This window comes from Nipponia nippon, unplaced genomic scaffold (assembly GCF_047370975.1).
Source record: "Nipponia nippon isolate SJK-2023a ecotype South Korea unplaced genomic scaffold, ASM4737097v1 scaffold_71, whole genome shotgun sequence".
Taxonomy (NCBI): Eukaryota; Metazoa; Chordata; class Aves; order Pelecaniformes; family Threskiornithidae; genus Nipponia; species Nipponia nippon.
The window spans coordinates 4724-27421 of NW_028262393.1; the positions used below are offsets into that span (position 1 = coordinate 4724).

At 37.9% G+C, this 22698-nt stretch overlaps 1 protein-coding gene across 2 annotated transcripts in view; it reads right to left on the reverse strand.

The window, feature by feature from the left end:
- Window positions 1–242: 242 nt before the first annotated feature.
- The window catches only part of WDR70 (WD repeat domain 70), a 136049-nt gene continuing 113593 nt past the window's right edge, over window positions 243–22698 (reverse strand). For both annotated transcript variants that reach the window (XM_087741068.1, XM_087741069.1), the window contains 5 exons: window positions 14683–14783; window positions 13128–13207; window positions 9277–9393; window positions 8725–8887; window positions 243–716 (listed from right to left, as the gene is read on the reverse strand). In XM_087741068.1, the coding sequence (XP_087597194.1) occupies window positions 632–716; window positions 8725–8887; window positions 9277–9393; window positions 13128–13207; window positions 14683–14783 (546 nt within the window). In that variant the 3' untranslated portion in view covers window positions 243–631. The remainder of the gene's footprint in view (window positions 717–8724; window positions 8888–9276; window positions 9394–13127; window positions 13208–14682; window positions 14784–22698) is intronic.

Sequence of the window (22698 nt, forward strand, 5' to 3'; positions counted from 1 at the left end):
CACATACTTAAAAGGAACATGATTCAAGTAAGGATAGACACTAGAAAATTCGTTTTCTGAAATTCACACAGAAGCGTGAGCTAAACTGGAACTGGTGTGAACAAACAAATGAACTAAACTAGATTAATTAATGTGAAATAATCCAAATAAAAGTGTAAACTTTGTTACACTTGTAATGAAGGGGGTAATTTGTTAGATCTTAAATAGAAAAAATAAAAATAAAGAGAAAAAATAAAAAGGAGTCTGAGAAACTATTATTTTATTTATATACTTAAAATCATTGAAAACTGTCATGACACAGCATTGTAAAGTTGGCAGTAATTAAAAAAAAACATTTGGCGATATAATGAATTCACTAGAGTTCTATTTATAAAGAAATATTTTTCACTTAAATCACAAAGCTAAATACCTGACAGAGAGGAGTTCTTTGCACAATATAATTCATTCCTTATTACAAAATTCAGATGTGGGATTACAATCCAGTGTAATATAACAATCCCTTTTTACACTGCAGCAAGTTTATGAACTGAAGTAATTTTTGCTTTCAAATTTTGATCCACTAGCCAAAATAAAGAAATAAATGCTGCACTTTTTTTCAAATGCTCTAAAATGATTCTTTAAATCAAATTTTTCAAATTTTACGTTTTTTCCACTCTGGCTTGTCCGTTTCATCATCTTCTGGTTCCACTTCTGCAAAAACTGTTTTTGGCTGTGTTCTAGAAAACATTAAAAAGATTAAAATAATGGTCAGGCTACAATTCTTTACCAGAAACTATATCAGACCTGCACTAGACACAATGACATCTTTTCTAAACTTCAAAAAAGAACGTCCTAGACTTGCCATTTTTTCATTTTCAACATAAACCTATCAACTAACCTTCTAAGAACTGAAGAAACTTGCAGCTCTCAGGCAAAGAACAAACATAAGAAACACACACTTTTGCACATATTATTTCCTTATCAGCTCGCAATCATTAGCTGTGTATTCCATGAATAAAATTAAGACAGAAGAGAGGAACAAATCAATTTAATACAGTGCTAGAAAAATGGAGCCACGAGTCTTCTCATTCCATGACTGTAAAAAAAGAAACCTCCGTTTTGATACACTACAGTATGACAGCAGCCAGTAAGTGAAAACAGAACAGCTAAGCCAGGTTTCTGGCTTAGCCTATGCATAAAAAAACCAGCTTCTACTCCAGAGACTTTATCCAGCGCCTCCGTAACATAAAAAACCTAATGTTCTTCATATGAGAACACAGCGTACCCTACAGTCAAGCCTGATGGTATCTATTCCTCCACTGTTTACTTGTATTTTAAATAACACTTAAACTTTACAAAAATAATTATTGATTACTTTTTAAATGAACACACAGTATCAAGTAGCATTTCAATAAACTGTTTGGACATTCAGTTCCCCTGTTTTACACTTTAATCACTGCATGGTCTCCTTTTCCAACCTAATTCTCAGCACAATGCTGTGGAGCTAAAACTACTAGTTTTCTGATGATGGCTATGCTCAACTTCTCATTACAACAGACACGACAAAGTATAAAATGCAGCCAAGGCAGTCATCACCTCATTAATGTATTAACAAATGTTTTTACAGCAGTTTAAGGATGTGAAGCATCATTACTATAACAACTGTTATTTGGCAGACTCTACAAAATGCATGAACCTTAACAAAATTGCATCTGCCTTACTTAGCACAATAGGCATAATTCAATGTTGCCATTGGCTTTGAAAAGTAATAGCAAGCCATCACCTATTAAAGAGCAGGATTCTCCACTTGTTAAATATGTGGCACAAAATAGATTTAAAGTCACCAAAACTAGTCAAAGACAGCTCCCTTTATACAGGATCTTTCTATCGGCCTGCCTTCTCCCTCCATCCTCCAAACTTGCCATGGAGGTAAGAAGTATACACCAAGATGTTCCAGAGATGGCCCTACTGGAGGGCTCTATTGCCACATGGTCCCTGGGTGCAGGCTGTATGTCTCATTACATCTAAGCAGACTTTGTACCCAGATGAGGACCTACACTACCGGAAGTTAGATGAGTCATTCTGTTCTACATGGAAAGCAGACTAAGATTAAAAAAAAAATTTCCAATTTAAAAAGTTCATTAGAAAATAGTTACATAAACTCTACTTAACCAATCACTTAAAAATTTAGGATTTAAAAAGAAAAAAAAAGAATCAATATTCAATCCAAAACAGAAACCAGGGATGAAGGCTTTATTGGCCAAAATATTGGATTTTGTTAGCTGCTGAAGAGATGGAATGTATGGAATCATCTTCTCTTTTTTCCCCAAACATATTGATGGAAGTTTATTTAGCCTTTTTTAACAGTGTACCTTCCTTTAATCACAACAGACAAAAGGTATCTAAATACCATACAGGATCACATTAGGTCAGTATTGAGGCGCTTGTTAGTAAAGTGCAACCAATCAAGGGTAAACCTATCACTTCTGACCACAAAACCTGCCACTGTCATAATTTTGGTTAGAAACTTCGAACCAGGAAGAATTATTTAATTTGTGAAACAAGCAGTGGAACCTATGTATTTTCCAGGATAGGAGTGGCACAGAGAAAAGTTATAGACTTCAGATAATGTAAGTATGCTACTGAGTCCAGTAAAGCTGGCAGTGGGGTGGGGAGAGAAAAACAAAAAAAAGAAACTGTAGCATAATCTAGCAGTAACCAGCTAAAGCAAAAACACACAGAGGAAATCAAGTCTGCTTGCTATCTCATTTTTTAAAATTAGCATGAAATGGCTGTAGCCTCAGCTCAGCTGAAATGTACACTGTTCCACCTCCACAAGCTACATGGCAGTAACTGGGGCACCTATGGTGATTCATATGCCTGACCATTTTAAGGACACAAGCATAGAAAACACTGCTTTTGTTATAGCATTATCAGCAGTGATCATTTAGTTTAAACAAAAATTGTTCTGCTTAGTAACTGCACTAGAGATTGCTAGTGTAGTAGGAGTTTGCTGCATGATTAATATTTATACAAAAATTATCAAAACAGGTTTACTACTTCAAAATATTTTTATTTCTGAGGGCTAAATAATACATGTGGAAAGCTGTGTTCTTTTTCCCCCCATCAACTTTCTCAATTTTATTTATCCTTGACTTTGGGGGTTGATTTCAGTTTGTCAGGAATCTGCCAAGCATGGGAGACTGCCATGGAGGGCAAAGGGGCCCAGGAGAGCTGGTTGACCTTTGGAGGCAACCTCCTCAAAACACATTCCATCCATGGGCAGAAGGTGAAGTCTGGCAGAAGCCTAGTATGGATGTGCAGGGATCTCCTGACTGAGATAAACCCCAAACCCCCAAAAGGAAGAACAGAGACAGAGGAAGCAGGGATAGCCTTAGCCAAGAGGAACAGAGGCATTACATGAACATGTAGGAACAGAGTTAGGAAAGCCAAAGCTCAGCTGGAGTTGAGACTGGAAAGAAATGTGAAAGGCAACACTAAGGGCTTCTACAGCTACACTGACAGCAGCAGGAATGCTAAGGAAAACGTGCTCTATCGGGCAGATCACCCACTAATGTAGGATATGGAAAAGATCAAGATAATCAGTGCTTTTTTTGGCTCCATTTTCCCTGAGGTCTGATCTCAGGTCTCTGAAGACCCCTACACTACCAACAGAGTCTTTGGGAGGGAGTGAGACATTACCAACAGAAGAGGAAGACAGAGATAGGGAATATGTAGCTCATTGGACATACGGAGATTCATGAGATCAGATGAGATGGATCCAAAGGTACTGATGAAGCTGGCCAGTGTCATTGCAAGGGCACTCTATCATCTTTGAGATGTCATGGTGATTGGGGGAGGTTCTCGACGACTAGAAAAGGCAGACATCACCATCTTTATGAAGAGCAAAAGGAGGATTTGGGGAACTACAAGATGGCCTACCTAACCTCAGTCCCTGGGAAGGCTATGGAACAAATCCCCACGGAAGGCATTTCCAGGCACATGAAGGACAAGACAGTGATAGGGAACAGCCAGCACGGACTTAGCAAGAGCATACTATGCCTGCCAACCAGACTGCTGGAACAGACTGCCCAGAGAGGTGCTGTGGAATCTCCATCCTTGCGGATATTCAAACTCGGCTGGGCAAGTCCCTGAACAACATGAATCTAATTGGACCCGAGCAACCTGATCTAAGTGAACATGGTTTAAGCAGGAGGTTGGACTAGATGACCTCCAGAGGTCTCTTCCTGCCTAAATTATTTCTATGATCCTGTGTTTCCACATGACTGTCAGCTGAAACCAGTATCTCATACACTGACAAAGGCATTCCTATTGTGGGTTACGGTAACAGGCTGCAAACAAAAATGTGAAAAAACACCCTAACATGACTTATTCATACTGTGTGCTTCTCTTTATTTCAATGTTTTTCAGCATATTCAGATATGCAGACCCCTAAAAAATTTCCGGGGGCCATGCAGACTGCTTTAGAATCACCATAATCCCTCTGGTTATGGGTTGTTTTTCTTAGTTACTTATCAGGGATCCAATAAAAGTAACTCATTGACATCTGCGGTTCATAGACTAGCAGCTAAAAAAATACTGCTCCAGCTAAACCAGCTGGAGATGACAATTGCATATCACAGCATGTGACTCATGTTGCAGTAACTTTTGAAATTTGTGTTTATATTGCACTGAAACAAAGAAAAAAGACTTTCAAGCATGCTTGGAAACCAGAATAATGTCATAAAGGCTACTTCCAGACTGAAAAGTGAAGGTTTTTAGCATTAGGGCCCTTTGTATTCCTTACCCCATGAACCAGCCTGACTCTTCTCTGAATCTCAGGGGCTTCCCTCTCAAACTTAACAATTTCCAAAGAAGATTTAGCTTAAATACACAACCATGTGCCAACAAAATCACTGCTACAAAACATTCTGTTCAGTCCTGCTTCTTCAACTAAAGACACTTGAGCCACTACATGACTAACACTTCACACACTGGTATTGCCATTGAGAAAAAGTTCAGTGAACACAGCACAGCTACAGGCTGTTGCTTCAGGTCATTCCCTTTTGCCTGTGACAAGCAGTAGTGACAGAGACAGCAAAACAGGGGCAACATCACTGAACTGAAAGGTATTTTCTAAGAACTCTGGTCTGTCTTGGTGGGGAGGGAAATTTCACCCTCACCTTCCCTATGGTACAGAAGAGAGCTACATCTGGGCCTGATTAGGCCCTCAGCTACAATGCTTAGTAATTCCTGCTGATCCTTCGGAGGGACATCTGAAGTCACTATAGTATCTCTGTACAGCTGTGTTAAAACAAACAGCTCACAAAGAATGTAATTTTCAAACATTTACAACTGATGCCTCAAGTTCCTTTCCTGTAGTTCTTCACTTGAAATCTTCAATCTGTCCTTCCTTTTCTTTCAGTCCACTGGAATGGCTCTTGCCAAGGTCTCTAACGAGCTTCTTCCTGAAAAATCTCAAGATCTTTTCTTTATCCTCATCCATTATGACTTTTCTGCCATGTTGATCACATCTTTTTTGACACTTTATTCACATTGGGCTTCTGTGACATGTCATCACCTGATTCACCATGTACTTCTTATCATCCCCAGTATCCTTTTTAGCAGCATCTGTTTTTTCTACCCATCCTTTTGCCTCCTACATATTTCCCCCTCCTTTTCCAGCTCAAATTTTAGGAGAAACAAAAAGGTCAGACTACTGATAACAAGCTTGAAAAAATTATTTCAAGTGAAAAATATTGCCAATTACTATTTGGCTTCAAGAATAAATTAGACACCTTTACCTCCAACAAAAAGGATATATTTTTACATACAATATATAAGCTAACAGCAAAAATCATGTTGCAGGTATTTCTTATAAGAACTATTGAAGTGAAAATACAATTAAAAAACCATGAAATTCGTTATCTGATTTAGAATGACCTAATCAGTATGAATCAGGACCAGTCAAACTCTAACAGTCATCACGATCAGAGTTATGAAAACTCTGATCAACCAGAAAAAGAGCGTTTCTTAGTCTTCTCAGTCTAAAATTATTTAATAACCATCACTGAAGAAAATTAAGTAACTATAGTTTCCTTAGACATTGTCTTAAGAAGGAGAATGAAAAACTGTAAATGAATAACCACCTGTTAACACAAAAACAAAAGCCTTGTCAAACAAGAGATATATCAAGTGGATAGTTTTATACCATATTTAAGTGAAAATTTACTACAAGAAATGTGGAAAAACTGGTGGCAGAGAAATAATAAAAATAATAAACACTACTTAAAAAACCCAAAACATACTGGATGTATATTTTTTACGTCTCAAGACAGTATTTAATTTTAAGTATGTATCAGAATATCACCTTTCCTAACTCTACAGTATATCTTATACTATAGCTAAAGCAGCCGGTTTCGCTAGGTTTGTATACTGCTCGTTATTACGAACTCCTGATTTTAACAGTGCCACCAGGGACACTCTTGCAATTCAGTATTATGTGATAATTACTTCTAATTTGCCTATTTTATTAAATAAGCAGCTATAAGAACATCTGTAAGATGCTTTACACACAGGGTAAACATATATGCCCTGTAAAGTCAGATATAGGATATAATTAACACAGCTTTCTATATTATCTGTGTGTGCAGGCAAGCAGCTAACAGAATCTCTGACTGCCATTGGTCTGCAACTGTTAATACAGACCTCAATTTCTGAAAATTAAGAACATAACACAATTATAAAGTTTTCGCATTTCAGTGTCTTAGCTAACGCTAATAATAACAATAATAACTCTTTGCATAGAGTACATCTTAAAGTCAAGCTTTTGAAGCAAGGATAACAGCCGTTCCACTGGCATGAGATTTATCAGCTGACAAAACCATCAAGGCAGCACACTGTTGGCTGCAGCCCAGTTCCCCCACATACATATCACCGTCTGGTGTGTAAGTTAATAGCAGTCTGGACTTGCACCGTCCCCACTTCTCAGCCAGCTCTCTTCTTCCCCTGCAGCTACATCTTTAACAAGAAACTGTAATGAGATCTGCCCACCTGACACAGTAAGCCTTCTCTAATACAGCTATGTTTTAAAACTTTCATGTCTACTACATTGCAGGTGTCAGGGATGAAACTTAATATACAATCAATGAAGTTACTGAGCCAAAAATATACTGAGGTATCTATTCACCTGATGGAATGTGCGATTGTGTTTACTTTTGAGTATGGATAGTTGCATATTTCAAATAAAACCAGGTGCCTACACATTCAAAGTAAGCTTCATCTCTTACAAATATGAACTCGCAAACAATTAAAAATCAATATTTAGCATATTCATTACAACAACTGTTACAGAATCAGGCTTTCAAATATTCCTTCTTTTGTAACAAGGGTGATACTGTATAATGCATTGATTTGATGTACAACATCAAATGCCATACTTATTACTTACCAGTATACCGTACTTATTAATTACCCAGTCAAAGCCAGGCTGGGTCACTGACGTTCTCAAGCTGCTTTGGAACAGCTATTCAGTTATCTTTGTGAACATGTGGGTCAAGTCAGAAAACAAGTGTCACTACTAGAAACAGCTATGATTCTTAATATATTTTGAGTTTCTGGAAAGAGGTGGTGATTGTTTCACGGAAGAGCTAAATGCTAATAAAGAAAGTACAGTCAGTAAAGCACTAGCGAACATACAGCCTAGGACATAAAACACTGGGCTGCAAAAAAGAAAAAAATAGTTTGTTATCAGCAGGTTGTTCTGTGCAGACTATTTCATCTCTTCAAAAGCTTTTCCCTACGCATTTTGAAAATACTACTTATTACAAGAGATTATTTTCTGTAACAAAAATGTCAATGATAATAACAAAATGTGAAAATTTTAGTAATTTTTAAAGTGTTAGTTTCTGTTCATTATTACGAAATGCATTTATTTGTTTTAGTACTATTGTGAATATATTTAATGGTTTGAATTGTATTTATTTTTAGAAAAAAAAATCTTTGGTAGAAAGCATTCTAGAAGCATATTGTACAATTTTCATTGTAATGCATACACACAAATACCACACTCACACATCCAATTTAAACTGAGTGAGTTACCATCTGTGGGATTACTGAGATTTTACTACCATAATCTTGACGAGGCTCTTTAATTTATGTAGTAACAACTGAACACTTATTTCTTTATGTTGAATTTTTGGTAGGAGATTTTATCAGTGCAATTTTTAATATTACTGTACCTTTAACACCAAGCAGGTACTCAGGTCCTTATGTAGGAAAAATTCAAATAAAAACTTATGACATTTGAGAAATCATCTAAAATATGCTGTCATAACACCAAGTAAATATTTTGAAGGTTTGACCTAAGAATCATTAAGAACTAGAGGGCGTACTGGAAAACTCATCATCCCAGTCTGTCAATGGGACAGTACCTTATTAAAAGGTATACTGCAATTTCAGACATTGATTTGGAGAAGATTCTAAATTCTAATCAACTTAGAAAGCTTTAAAATAATTTTCTAGCACTGACAGGTACAACTGAAAAATGGAAATGTCAAATTTCAACAATTTAAGCTTCTGGAAACTCGTATCTTCATAAAAGAGTATGGCATATTCTTAGTTTATGTATTCATGGCAGCAATCCAGAAAAGGCAAAGAATACCATTAAAAATGTGTATCTTCTATTTTTACCAAACTCCCACTGGCCTCCAGAAATATTACTTGTATTTTTACTTGTTTCCTTACTTAGCATATGCCGGAGCAACCCAGTATGGATTCTCCTCCGCCTCCTTTGCATGACGTAAAATAGCCTCTCGAGGGTTGCTATCATCTGTCTTATCCAGTGCAATATTCTTGACTATATAGGATGACAAGGTACCTCCATGAGTTCCGACACGCCCACCACGACCTGTAGCAAAAAAAAAAAAAAAAGAAAGAGTGTTCTAGAGAAACATATTTAAGAAATAAACAGAGAAATGTTGTATTGTGTCTGTAACAGTGATCTGATACAAAGAAGTTATTTAATACTATAGAAAGAGTCTAATTTACAGCTGGATTCACCTAAGTGTTTTATTGATTATATAACTTAAAGTTAGTCATTGTGATTATTAATTTATTCCAGGCAAGCACTCCAATCAGAGACCAATGTCTTACAGTGCTGGACATGGTACAGCACCCATACATATATAGTGGAGTTGCCACCCAAAGAAGTTTGAATGTAAATCCAAACGAGTGTAGAACCCAAGCATGATGGTCCCTTTGGCATATGACAGTCTGAAATGATTATGCCTAGATTACCTGGTCCAGCTACTGGAGGTTCAGGTTTGTGAGACTTCATGGGGTCCAACCTATCCTTCTCCAGTTGCTTCCTTGTGCTTCGCTGTCGTGGTTCACGGAACATCGGAAGCGCATGGGCTGAAGGGTCACAGTTTGGAGAAAAAGAAATGTTAGAAATTCTATTTTATTTTTATTATTTTAATTACTAAAACAAAGATTGGGATTCTTCCTTGCAATGGAAAAGGTGGCAGAAGCAGCCACACAGTTCTTCTGTATCCAAGCAGTGGTTTACTGAGGTGTATTTTAGAGGGCTTCTTTCTGCTGAATTTTTCAAAGATGAAAGTAGCCAGATTTCCACGGTTCCTTCAGGCAGGAGCCTTTCATCAGAAATACTGTTTACACAGTTTATGCATATTTAATTTATTTTTCTGTCATTCAGTTCTCAACATTAGTATTGTGACCAACCAGTTGCTCTTTTCTGAACTTTCCATGTTTCTACAGCTTTCTAATACTAAGAGTATGACAAAACCCTAGATGCATTCTTGGATCTGAAACAGAGAGGGACGGAATCCCCTCAATGAGCCAAAATGTAATGTTTCTGCATAGGAAGTCACAATCGTGTTCTGTCTTAAAATCATGAGATTAATCAAGGTTGGAAGAATACATGAAACTGAGACAATCTGGCTAAATTATCAGGATTTAAAACTTCTGTTTCCTCATAAACCTGCTACACTATCTTCAGTCACAGTAATGGTTTTGGTCCGCTCGGACAAGAGACACATTTGTCAGCAACAGAGAAACACCATGTTAAGGGACACGGTTTTCTTAGGGTGAGGTTTAGCTCTCACATTCAGGTGTGCTGTTGCTGCTGTTTCCCAAAATGTGGGAAATTGTGTCGGGGTCAAAAGACCCAACAAAGACAAAAAACAACTGAACAAATCTTAAATTTAGGGTTATTGGGTCTATATTGGATAACAAACAGAAGGCAGCATCCAGGGACCTATCAGTTTGATTTTTCAGCTTATTTCTGGAAGCCTGCTCGATTTATTAGACTGAGTGAAGTCACAGCCAGGTGACACAGCAGTAGATCTTTGGAAATAAATGTTTAGGCTTTATTTTTGCAGATTTCATGAAGTATGAAATGCCTGGTACAATTTCCTGGCAAGCACTAAGCTTGATCAGTTTACACAGAGCATCTGATGCAAATCAGTGCATCAGATGTCAATGCACAGATCCAAGCTTTTGCCATTTGTGGAGTCAAGGTTGCCCAAAGGAAACCCAAACTGTGTTCTAAAAGTGTTCCTGTGTTTTAAAAGTAACACCTATTCTCTCACAACAACATTCCTGCATTTTAAATAGCCATTACAGGCAATCCTGAGATTAAAGAGGAGGTAGAAGTCCAAAGGAGAAAAAAAAAAAAAAAGGGGGGGGGGGGGAAGGAAGTAGAAGGAAAAAGGGGTCCGTTCACTTTGCAAAAGGGCTTCTGAGATCTTCAGCTCTTTCCAGTTCTATCTGTAAGCTTAAAAGACAGACATCTAACCTCTGAAAAGTTTCCAAAATATGCAACAAACTTAAAAATTTGCAAAGCAAATCCTTACAACATTTTTCTGCATTGCTTTCTTCTGAAGTATCCTTATTTAGTTTCAAAATCATAGAATCATCAAGGTTGGAAAAGATCCTTAAGATCATCGAGTCCAACCATTAACCTAGCACTGCCAAGTCCACCCCTAAACCATGTCCCTAAGCACCACATCTACCTGTCTTTTAAATACCTCCAGGGATGGAGACTCAACCACTTCCCTGGGCAGCCTCTTCCAGTGCCTGACTACCCTTTCGGTGAAGAAATTTTTCCTAATATCCAACGTAAACTTCCCCTGGCACAGCTTGGGGCCGTTTCCTCTCATCCTATCGCTTGTTACTTGGGAGAAGAGACCGACCCCCCCCTCACTACAACCTCCTTTCAGGTAGTTGTACAGAGCAATAAGGTCTCCCCTCAGCCTTCTCTTCTCCAGGCTAAACAACCCCAGCTCCCTCAGCCGCTCCTCATAAGACATGTGCTCCAGACCCTTCACCAGCTTCGTTGCCCTTCTCTGGACACGCTCCAGCACCTCGATGTCCTTCTTGTAGTGAGGGGCCCAAAACTGAAGAAACAGTAAAATAGCTAAAATTCAGTGATAAAATTCCAAAACTTTGCATAATTGGGACCTAAATCTTTGAACGACATTCGTAAATGCCATTGAATACACAAGTTCCATTGGATTTTAAGCAGAAAGTTTGTCAAAAATCACAAAAGCTCTTTACAGTATAAACACTAACAACAGTGCACACAAAGTATTTAGATAATAGACCATGTGCTGATATAGTCAAGGCTGTGGTAAGAATGGATTGAGAAGAGCTCCCAAAGGAGATAAATATACCTGATCTTTGCCAGCTGCTACTTTAGCCACTGCCACCCAAAAACTGAAGCCGGGCATTTGCAGCAGCGGGGTAAGTAGGAGACAGCTGAGGCTGGAAAGTACCTGAGATGGGAACCCAGAACCAAAGTGCTTTGATATGGGCCTGGTTACCAAGACTGCCCAGACTTTCTCATTCTAAACTTTCTTTTTGTTTATTATGCTGCCAAACAATTACTTTGTTTACAGAAATGGTTTTAGCTATTTCTAAGACCAAGACTACTGGAAAACAGAGCTGAATCCAAACACGGTGGAAGTGGAAGAGGATGAAGCGAAGCAGGACAGCACAACTGCGTGACTGTTCTCATTTCACATGAGGAAACACTACATAGGGCAATGCTAACGGGGAGGGCAAAAATCTCTCAAGTTGATCCCCTCATGTGACAGATGCACTCGACCCCTTGGCCAGACTGGCAGTGGTTTGGTGCAGGCTCCGAAAGCAATAAAACCCTGAGCTATAGCTGGGCCATGAACTCCTATAGTTTCAATCTGTTCTCTGAAAACCCACAAAGGAGCAGAGCAATCCATTATCAAGGAACAAAAAGTCGTGGGTACAAGGAGTCTCCTGCAGACCTTTTCTATTGTATGTAATTTGACTATAAGCCAACCACTTTATCCTATAAATACAGAATCATAGAATCATTTAGGTTGGAAAAGACCTTTAAGATCATCAAGTCCAACCATTTTTGGAGCTCTCCCTGCTAGGCAGCACGGCGGTGATGTCCCCTTGAGCTGGGACACCTCTCAAGGTTGCTCCTCGAGGCAGAGAGACCTTTTACTAATGACAGATCTTGTAAAATTTGCCCTTGGGAAAAGGCACATCACTGAACACTTTATAGTAACAATGATAACTATTTCTTATGCATCGGTGAGCCTTAATATGAACATAAGGTCTTATACAAGTATAACCCTGAGGCTAGAGAGAGATTTAACCTATTTAAAACTCAATGTAACTCTGGTTCTAAATTTTGAAAAATCACTTGGGATTTATTCAAGGCCTATCTCTAATGCCTCTGATTTTGCCACTGGTACTGTTACTGTCCCCAAGTGGCAAAACACTTCCTAAACCCATCTACACTCATCAATTTAGTTATGCAACAGATTTAAGAAAGGTCCAAAATTTTAGGGGTGTTTTTGGTTTTTTAAGGCAGTTGTCCTTTCAGGCTTTCAGGTGCATCAGAATCTAGAAAACAACCATTATTAACAACTTTACAGAGCATACAGAATATATACCTTTCTGGTTGTGCAAGGCTACAAAAAATTTGTATGAAACACTAACATCTCACACCAATGACCAATACTTAATGAAAGACTGCAACTTTTTAGAGGGGAAAATACAAAGCTAAACTATCTGCAAATAATTTCAAACCTGAGAAAGAGATAAGGATGTTGCTATAAAGATATGTTTAAATTCCTTACGTGTTATAATGTAATCCTGTGTAAGAGTCTCTGCTTGTCTCTCTTTTCGTTTTGTTTTGACCACGCATAATTTTGCTCCCCTAGGAGGAAACATATAGCAGTTCAGCTGGTATGTTTATATCAAACAGAAACCATTTTTTATTCAAGACATAGTCTCAACAAAATTATACAGCACTTTAAATATTCATGAATGTGTGTATCTCTGGTTGTTGATGCATATGCGAAGGAGGATAGAGAGATTAGTGTTTCTGTTACAAAGCAGTTTATATGACATGCGGAAATAAGGGTGGAAGATTCATTTCACACGTCATTTGTCCACAGTACTTGTAGCATGCACATTGAAAGTGCTCCTCTCCAAACATGGGCAATGATTTGTTCCTAGTACTCTTCCTGAGCAGCAGAGGTGGCAGCTATCTAACCAGAGGTGTCTGTAACACTGCAGCAGTAGGGATGGCATAAGCCTGTCTGCAGCAAGTCTGATTTAAACTGGTGGTATTTTCCTCCTTATGATTAAGTACCAGGAAACAAACCAGGCACAAAACTGAGCTAGAGCTCTTCTGGTCTGTGCCTAGGAGACTCAGGCTGCCTTAGGAGAGGGGTCCAAACAATGATGACTAACTCTCTTGTTCTCTAAATTGACAAAGACCAGAAAAATAAAACTTATTTCTGATAATCTTGTACACCAGAGTTTATCTTCACATCCAAGTGTCCAGGTCACAGTAAGAACCCAAAAACTGTGAACTGTAGCACATTATGTTTTTGGATGCCAGTGAAACAAAAGACGAGCAAGATGGTGGAAGAACATCTTATTCACATTGCTCAGTATAGATGGAGTGTACACTTCCCCTCTGCTGACAGGAAGGAAGCATGCCCCAGTTCTCCAGCCAATCCAGACTGTAAAAGCAAATTAATTGCAAAAGAAGTATTTATAGACTAGTTAAGTCCTCTTCTTTTCATTCCAGGCTGACAAGTCACCTTCTGATGAAACACTACAACCTTTCCATTAGATGTACCAGCAAAATCCACACATGATAGGTGGGGGTGGGGGAGAAGACTAGCAGAAAGACAGGAACGTGCTTCCTTGCTTTGCCCCCTCTCAAACTGGGTCTTCCAGTATTACTCCATAGACACTGAAGTTCAAGCTAATGCTTCTAAATAAGATTTTTACTTCAGAAAAAAAAGACATCAAAAATATAACTAAATACAATAAATATCCTTTCAATAACACCACATGAGCAACCTCCAAGAGATCAGATGAAAGGTTAGTCATTCTTACTGCAGATTTCATGCAATTAAAAAATGAAAGTGTTTGTAAATTCAGGTAGAACAGCCAGCATACAGCACCATGAAAAGCACAGAGGACAATGCACCACTTTTCAGAAACAAACTGGTTTTGTTATTTTTTTCTTTCTACTGTAACTAAATAAGTAAAACTCTGCAAAACAAATGTTACTAAACCAGTTTTTCTCATTTCTTAGTATAATCATAGAATCATAGAATAAGGCTACATTTGAGAAAAAAATAATGTTCTTAATCATTAATCATGATTACATACCTCTGGCTTTTGACAGGATCATAGTACACTTTGGCCAAGCCATTTCCTGTACCAACCATGATCTGGTTCAGCTTGGGATGCCAAAGGCAACGCACAACACTCTGAAATAAAGCAACATATTGACAATTAGTTGGTCATTCATCTAGAGCTTAGAATTAATATTCATATTGTCAAATAGTGGATCAAAGTCACACTGTAGCAGGAACAAGCTTAAGCACATGAATGAATATGTGAATATGTGACTGAATAAAAGTTCCTCTCCAGAGCAGAATAAAATGTAAAAGGAGTGGCACATATGGATATAGGCAGACAAGGAGGTACAAATTGGTGGCAGTGTGATAACTGGTGGTTTCCACAGGCTAACTGCTCCAGGGTCTTTGTGGGCATAATGGAAATGGAAAGTTAAAGGGGGATTTGAAGGAGAACAATGAAGTGCTTCAGATATAGCAATGCAGGCCTTCATGACTTTTGCATTTTAATTCTTAATTCTTCCACCCTCTTCTTTACTTTATCTTTTTTTCCCTTCTTCTCAGACAGTGCTGACCTTTCACTGGCTGACTGCAGAAACGGAGGAGTAGCTGATTTTTACTCTTGGTTCTTTCTTCCTCACAACATCCAGAAGAACTTGGTATTTGAACCCAATGTCTCACAGCTCTATCACCGTTCTGGTCAGTAGAGAAACTCATTTTCAGACATTAAGAGTATTGTTCTTTTATATACACAGCGTGGTTTTCCGTGTGACTTTGAATCTCCATATGATTACTGTAATCAGGCTGATTCAGCAGGCCAGCACAGAAACTCTCTAAGACTCGAGCTTCTGACTCGAGAGAGCCAAAGAAGTGGGCACGATCTGCCACGAAGGACAACACATCTTAACAGAAAGACAAAACCTGTAAGTGCATCTGACTCACTGGGGGGAAAAAAGTCTCTACTTTTGAGAGACTGTAACTCTTTAAAGGGATACTGCCCAAGACTGAAGACAGGTCTTAACAGCGTTTGTGTTACCTATGTAATAAATGTATCCAGAGCTAGCAGGATGCATCATCCTGCTAGTATTTCACTGAACAAGGCTCATTTTTCTAGCCCTTTTTTCTCCTCAAGCTTACTACTTCTCCTTTCTCGAAAACCAGGAATAGACTCTTCTCAAAGTGAATTAATAATTCAATAGTCAACCACTATCCTCCATCTATCATTATATCTATACTTTTTTTTTTTTTTAAACACATAATACAGCACATGAAATTCACAAAAGGGGAACCACTAATATCTTAACAAGAGAAATGCAGCAAAGCTAAGATATAATTAGGGGTGTGATATAGCCCTATAACTTGGGAGATGAGAACCATCTAATCTGGAAGAGAATGGTTATGTATCAGCTCTAGTGACTCGTGAATCATTTCCCATTTCATGTTCCATACTATTTCTGGTTTGGTCCAGATCCCAGTTTTTTGAAAGTTATGAGGTACATAACATAAAAAATACTGAAAAAATTCTGAAGCCCATTCAGCCATCATGAGTCAGAACTTCATTTTACTACAAGATGATGGATGACTCTCTTCTGAGCTGTTTTTCTGCTTTGTGTTCTTATTTAAGAAGAAAAATTGAGTGAGACGAGTTTACATGAATCAACTGACCATTCTTTACAAGGTTCCTCTGTAAAACATCCCCTGTCTACATAGATGTACATACAAAATTATACCTTCCCATTTACTTACAGGTACAAATAAACCTTGCTTGGTTATTACGAGACAACTAAAAGGACAAGAATCTTTTTGTAGGTAACTCTGAAGTACAAAGTAGAATTCTGATAATGATCCCTGACACAAGCAACCAAAATAACCAATACAGGGCTGCTCATAAGCTGTTTGATTTAAATAAGAGATTCTTACATAACTGTTACGTAATGCTCGAAATGCTACGGTAACTGTAAAACACACAACGCTAATAAGAAGTACTGAAGGTCAAAGGTGGGTGGCCTTTTCTTTTATTAATATTTATTGCATGTGTTTAGCCAGCCTTTTTGAACTTTGTAGTTAATGTGGTTCTCCACTTTCTACTGTCAAGTAAATGTATTTTATAGCATGGTACTGGATACCAGCCAACAAAAACAAAGCCTGAGACAGTGTGGCTCAGCACTGATGGGGATTGCTAAGTTTGTAACTTGTCAAACATGCACAGCACACTTAAAACCACCATGGCACGTGCTCCAGAGCAGGCAAAAGAAACTGCCATTAAATGCAGCCCTATAAATCTTCTGAAACCGTAAAACGTCTCCAGAATATAATTTGCTAAAAACTAAACAAATACAAGCTCTGAACATGCAAGGAATTTTATTAATCCACTGGCATATAAGGCTACTTTATAAGAAATAATAAAAACCACTCATGCAGATTTTTAGATTATTTTAGAAATGGGCAATAGACCAAAATACTGAATTCCTGAATTAAATCCTAATATTTTTTCCCAATCACGTAATCCTAAAGACGTAAAAATTCTAAACAACTATACAACAAAGGGATCATTGTAGACTAGGTCTTAAGATTGGAAATGAGGGGGAAAGGGGAATCTTTTTCATACAAGAATAATTAATTCTTATAGAGCATTTATCCTTCAATGCCTCTAACTTTCCTACTGTTTACACTTAGATTAACTCAGGTAGATGTCTTTATCACTGGAAATGCTAAACATCAAATTCCAGCTCAAAGAAGGTCCTGTCTCCTAGCTCTCCAGGCAAATAAGTGTGTTAATAGCAGGAAAATAAGTGTTTTCCTGGCTTGACCTACCTATGCACATAGGTAGACACCTACCTACCTACTGATTCTGAATTTTACACAACTACAGAATGGCTGTGATTGGAAGAGAGCTCTGGAGATCATCTAATTCAACCCCCCTGCTCCAAGCATGGTAAACTACCACAGGTAGCTCAGGACATTGTCCAGTTTGGTTTTGAATATTTCCAAGGATGGAGACTCTACAGCCTCTCTGGGCAACATGTTTCAATGTATGACCACCCCCACCATAAAAAAAACCACAAGCAAACCCCAAACCATTTTCTTATGTTTAAGTGGAATTTCTTGTGATTAGTTTTGTGCCTATTGCCTCTTGTCCTGTCACTGGGCACCACTGAGCTTTGCTTTATCTGCTTCACCCTCCTGTCCCCCTTCAAGTATTTATACATAAGATCCCCCATGAGTGTCCTCTTCTCCAGGCTGAGTGATCCTAGCTCTCTCAGCCTTTCCTTCTGTGCCAGAGACTCCAAGCCTTTAATCACCTTTGCAGTCCTTCACTGGATTCACTCTAATATGTTCATCCCTGTCTTGTACTGGGAGCTCAGAACTGGACCCAGCTTGTCTCACCAGGGCTGTGTAGAGGGGAATAACGGCCTCCCTCAACCTGCTGGCAACGCTCTTTTGCCTGATGCAAATGCCCATGGGCTTCTTGCTGCCACTTTCTGTTTCTCTCAGATGGAAAGGGGATTTGCCATTTCACAATCACTTTTTAAGAATAACTTATTTCATTTTAAGGTTGTGCTCTGCAATGGAACCCAACACAAACAAGGTGGTACTTCAGTTTTAATTGCCCCTGAGACAGGAGCTCAGGCTGGAAGCAATAACCTCAGCAGTGAAGAGCAAACTGCAAGCTCTCACTCTAGTTACCAAGGTGGTTTCATGCTCGGTAAGAGAAGTAAAAGAGCAAGGAATTAAACTGCTACATTGCTTTATGGAAAACTAGCACAAAAGACTTGACTAATCATAAGTACCAGTTGTAAGGAAATCCTGTGAATGACAGCTTCAAGACTCAGAAAATACAAACACCAGAACAACAACAAAAAACTTCAGTTAACTAATTCTAGATTCAAACATTCGACACAGAAAGAGTTAACCTGTTTCTTATAATATTTAAAGCTGAAACAAGGTAAATCTAGGTAGATTCTGAAATCCAAAAAATTCCAGGTCATATCTTAGCTTTGCAAACAGAAAATAATGTCTCATTATAACAAATAAAAGTGATAAAATTCAGAATGTATCATCACATAAACATGTTCAACATTTGAAAAAAAGATTTCTGTAATGCCTGGATGTTTTGGACAGCACATCTTTGGAGCATGAAGTCCTGGGAGCCTGCCATAAAAATCCTGAAAATAATTTTATCCATGGAATTGATGTGGCCAGCTTCGTGACCATAAGATCAGAAAATACAGCACTTACAAAAGATAATTACTGGTAACGATTTAACAGCTGTTTAGTACTTTTGCTGTTGCAAAAACATTAAGTTCTTCAAATGAAATCAATCTGAAAAGTCTTTGGCAATGTCTATTGCATATACAAACACAGTAGTCTGCATTGGGAAATACTGGGAAAAGATTGTGAAAATATTTTTGTGAAGTCAGGCAGGGAAAATATTAAAAATGTTAACAGAAAGTGGAAACAGTCCAAATTTACCTTCTTCGTTGTCCCTGTGAAAGGGGTTAGAACAGATTCAGTGGGTATTATTGATCATAGGCCTTTGTAACTATTTTCAGGTAACAGATTGTCTTGTAATGCTGACTTAAAGTCAAATAAAAAAATTATCTACACAATTTTAAAGACATCTTTTTTTGCAATCTGGATGAAAATGTTTATCTGCTTAAAAACTTTAAAATAAGAACATATTACTGATTGTTCTTGAAACTAGCCATACTTTTTCTAAAGTTGCTATACTATTGTTTTAAATAGAAAATATGAATTACCTGAACAATATACAATTTTTACTTTATTTTTTAAACTAAGCACTATAGTCATTTCAGACTCTCAGTTCTTTTAAAATAAACTCCAGTTCTACAAAATTTTACCTATAACAACTTAAAGGCTTAATAATATGTGGTAATCTTAAACCATAAAACTCATAAACACGTAGAAAGGTGGCAGGCAAAAGTGATGATATCACTATTCCCTCGTGTGCTATTCCACCTGCATTTCTTCTGAGACATGTGCGGTCGCAGCTCGTACAATTCTGAGGTGGTTCATAAATAGTCTCACCCCTAACAGTATGTCCTCACCTGTTTGCTTCCCTTTGTATCATATAAGCAGAACTGTTGCTGCAGGTAAACAGTAAATTACACCAAATAATTTTTCTTTTAGGTTATTCTCCGTCTGGGTTAGTTCACTAGGCAATTGGTACTATGCACGTAACAGTGCTTTGATGGGATTTAACAGCAGTGCCTCTAAATGAGAAACTGAAGCCTGAAACAATTTTCTGTAACACAGAAGGGGACACTTATTCTGGCCTAGAAATATACCCCTGTGTTTAACAACTGAAGCAGATTTCTCAGCAAGCAATAGCTAATTACCTCAACTGAAACTGTCCAGAGCACTTGGGTAACACCCCGACAGGAGTAAACAATGCAGAGAGGGCATTTTACAAGGTCAGCAAGAAAAGATTAAAATGATTTGTGGCATAGGAATGGAAAATTTACCCCCAAGATGAAACCATGAAGCTAGTAAGGTCATAAAACTGCAGACTGATGTCAAGGATTGAAAGAATTCTCCTGGATCTTTGCTTATAAAGATGGTTCAAGACTGCAGCAGCGAAGACAAAATTCAGTTCCCTGGCCTATGCTTCAGGTAAAAACATTCAGTTTTACAGCATGGATAGGGTGGATCCAGGATGGCAAGGGCAGTCTTGGGCGGTCAGTACAGGTTGGAGGCAGGAAGGCGAGGAAAGGTTAATAAATTCTGGTAAGAAGGACTAGGAAGGGTTAGAAATGTTTCACATTGGGAAGAGGGACCGGCAGAGATTATGGGGGTTGTTAGAAGCTTCGGAGGGGATGCACTATGGAAAACATAGGCAAAGCATATTAAGAAAAAAACTTGAGCAAGCGTTCCTAGTTCCTACATATTATGGAGTATGTATAGCCTTCACATAAAGTGTTGATTCTTACACCTAAAATATTTTTCTGCCACATTCCAGGGCCTGAGCAGTCACTTAATCTCACTAATACCCTTTGAATCTACCAAAATGTAAGGTTGCCTGTTACGTAACAAAATAAGGAGAACGTATATAAAGAATGGCTCTGGAAAGTATTATTCACTTCTATCCACTTTCACTCTGTTGCAAGAGAGCTAGGGAAAATTAAGGCTTCCCTCTATCGCTGTCTTCTTGTATTCCTATAATAACATTTTACATGTCTGTGAGCTGAAGTTGTACAGAAGCATTGATTTCTTCTTTTTTGGCATTTCAGTTGAAACTTCGACTGATATCCAACAAAATGTAACTACATTAATATGCATATAAATCCCAAGATAATAGCCAATCTTTTGTTGTTAGCAAAATTTTATTAAACAGACACGTATGTGTGTATGCATATACCGATCTAATGGAATATGGAGGTCGTAATTTGCTGCAAGACTGGTATGACATCAAGTTTCACCATTTTCCAAAAAATTCCATGGACTTTCGTATTTTTGACATAAATAGGAATCACCATATGCTTCTGCAGCACTTAGGACAATGGGGCTATATTCTTTCCTTGCTACTGCAAAATGAAAAGTAAATTAGAGGGGCCATATTTTACAATGATGTTTTAATTTCTTTTCCTTCCTTCAGGAGGTCTTACTGCTTCTCAATCAGGCATTGTTTTCTTTGGAAACCACCCCTTCTCCCTAAAGACAGTTAAGTTTTAAGGTTAAATAGCATGCATTTGTCTTTGGAAATGTGCATTTCATGTGAAGTGTATTTTCAGCTTTTTCAAGTTCATTAGTAAAGCTCCTCCTGCTACGCAGGGAAGAGGAAAGAAAAACATGCTTCCATATCAGTTATGAAAACTGTCTAAACTAAAGAACAGACAAACAAATCTGGTAAATGGGGAAGATGCATCTATCCACTTCCACACCTACAGAAAACTACCCTGAGAGGGTGGAAATCTCTACTGAATGATGCTGACATACAGCTGATATTTGTACTATCTCTGTGGTGACTGTTCAGCCAACATCCCACTTCTACACTGGAAAAACCAAAACTGATTTCCTTGCAAGTTACCACTGGAAAAAATTACTGCTAATTCCAGATAAATACTAAACATGGAAAGGGAACATACTAATTCTAGGCTTTCGCACATCTCTTAACTGTTGAAGCAAGAATTCATAGGGTTTTGATGCTTCCTTCATGTGATGCTTCCACTGATTTAAAAAAAAAAAAGTTTGTTAAAATTTAGATAAAGTTCTGTAATCCTAAGGCGAAGTTGCTGATGTTTTGACAGTTATGTTTGGAAATCAGGTGCAAGTAAGAGAGTGCAGACTTGACTCTCACCTATCACAATCACTTCATAAAGTGGCAGGCTTTTCTCCTGTAAATTGCCTACAGTCATAAATCCTTAAATCAACAGAAATGAATGCAAAAGTAACCCATTGTCTCCTACTTTGCTATTGGCAAGTTCAGAGCACAAGAGATGAAATGTCCCAGTTCTTTAGCAGGAGAGAATAAACACCAAAGGAGGGAAGTGAAGGTGGGACTTACCTCACCAAACTTAAGATGTCTACACCTCTAATCTTTAGAGGTATACTCTTTAAATGCCTATATACTTTCACCTCCCTTTATAGTTAATGGTGAGAAATAAGCATTTTACAGTGGCCTTCATCTAACCTATTTTAGATATCTATTTTGGGATAAAATAAAATCACAGTCTGGATGTGTTTATTTTTCTCTGTTGATTAGAAAAGGAGCCTAGGGTGACTGGATCAGCTGTAGACATCTATATTTGGTCAGGTGAATCCCTGCAGCCTACAATGGCCAAAATAACTACATAAGAAAAACAGAAAACTAATGAGGATCTATATTACAGTATGTTGTGCTTCTTATATAAAACTCTCCAGTTCAAGGATAAAGGATCCTGGAAGCCAAATTAAATACTTCTAGTGCAGAAAGAATGCAGCAGAATCAAACTTCTAAAACTGTCTAACAAATCTTTAGAGTCTTAGCTTGAAAGATCAGGTCTAGCTCTGGAGATACTTAAAAACTGAATGGGGATAAAACAGAAAC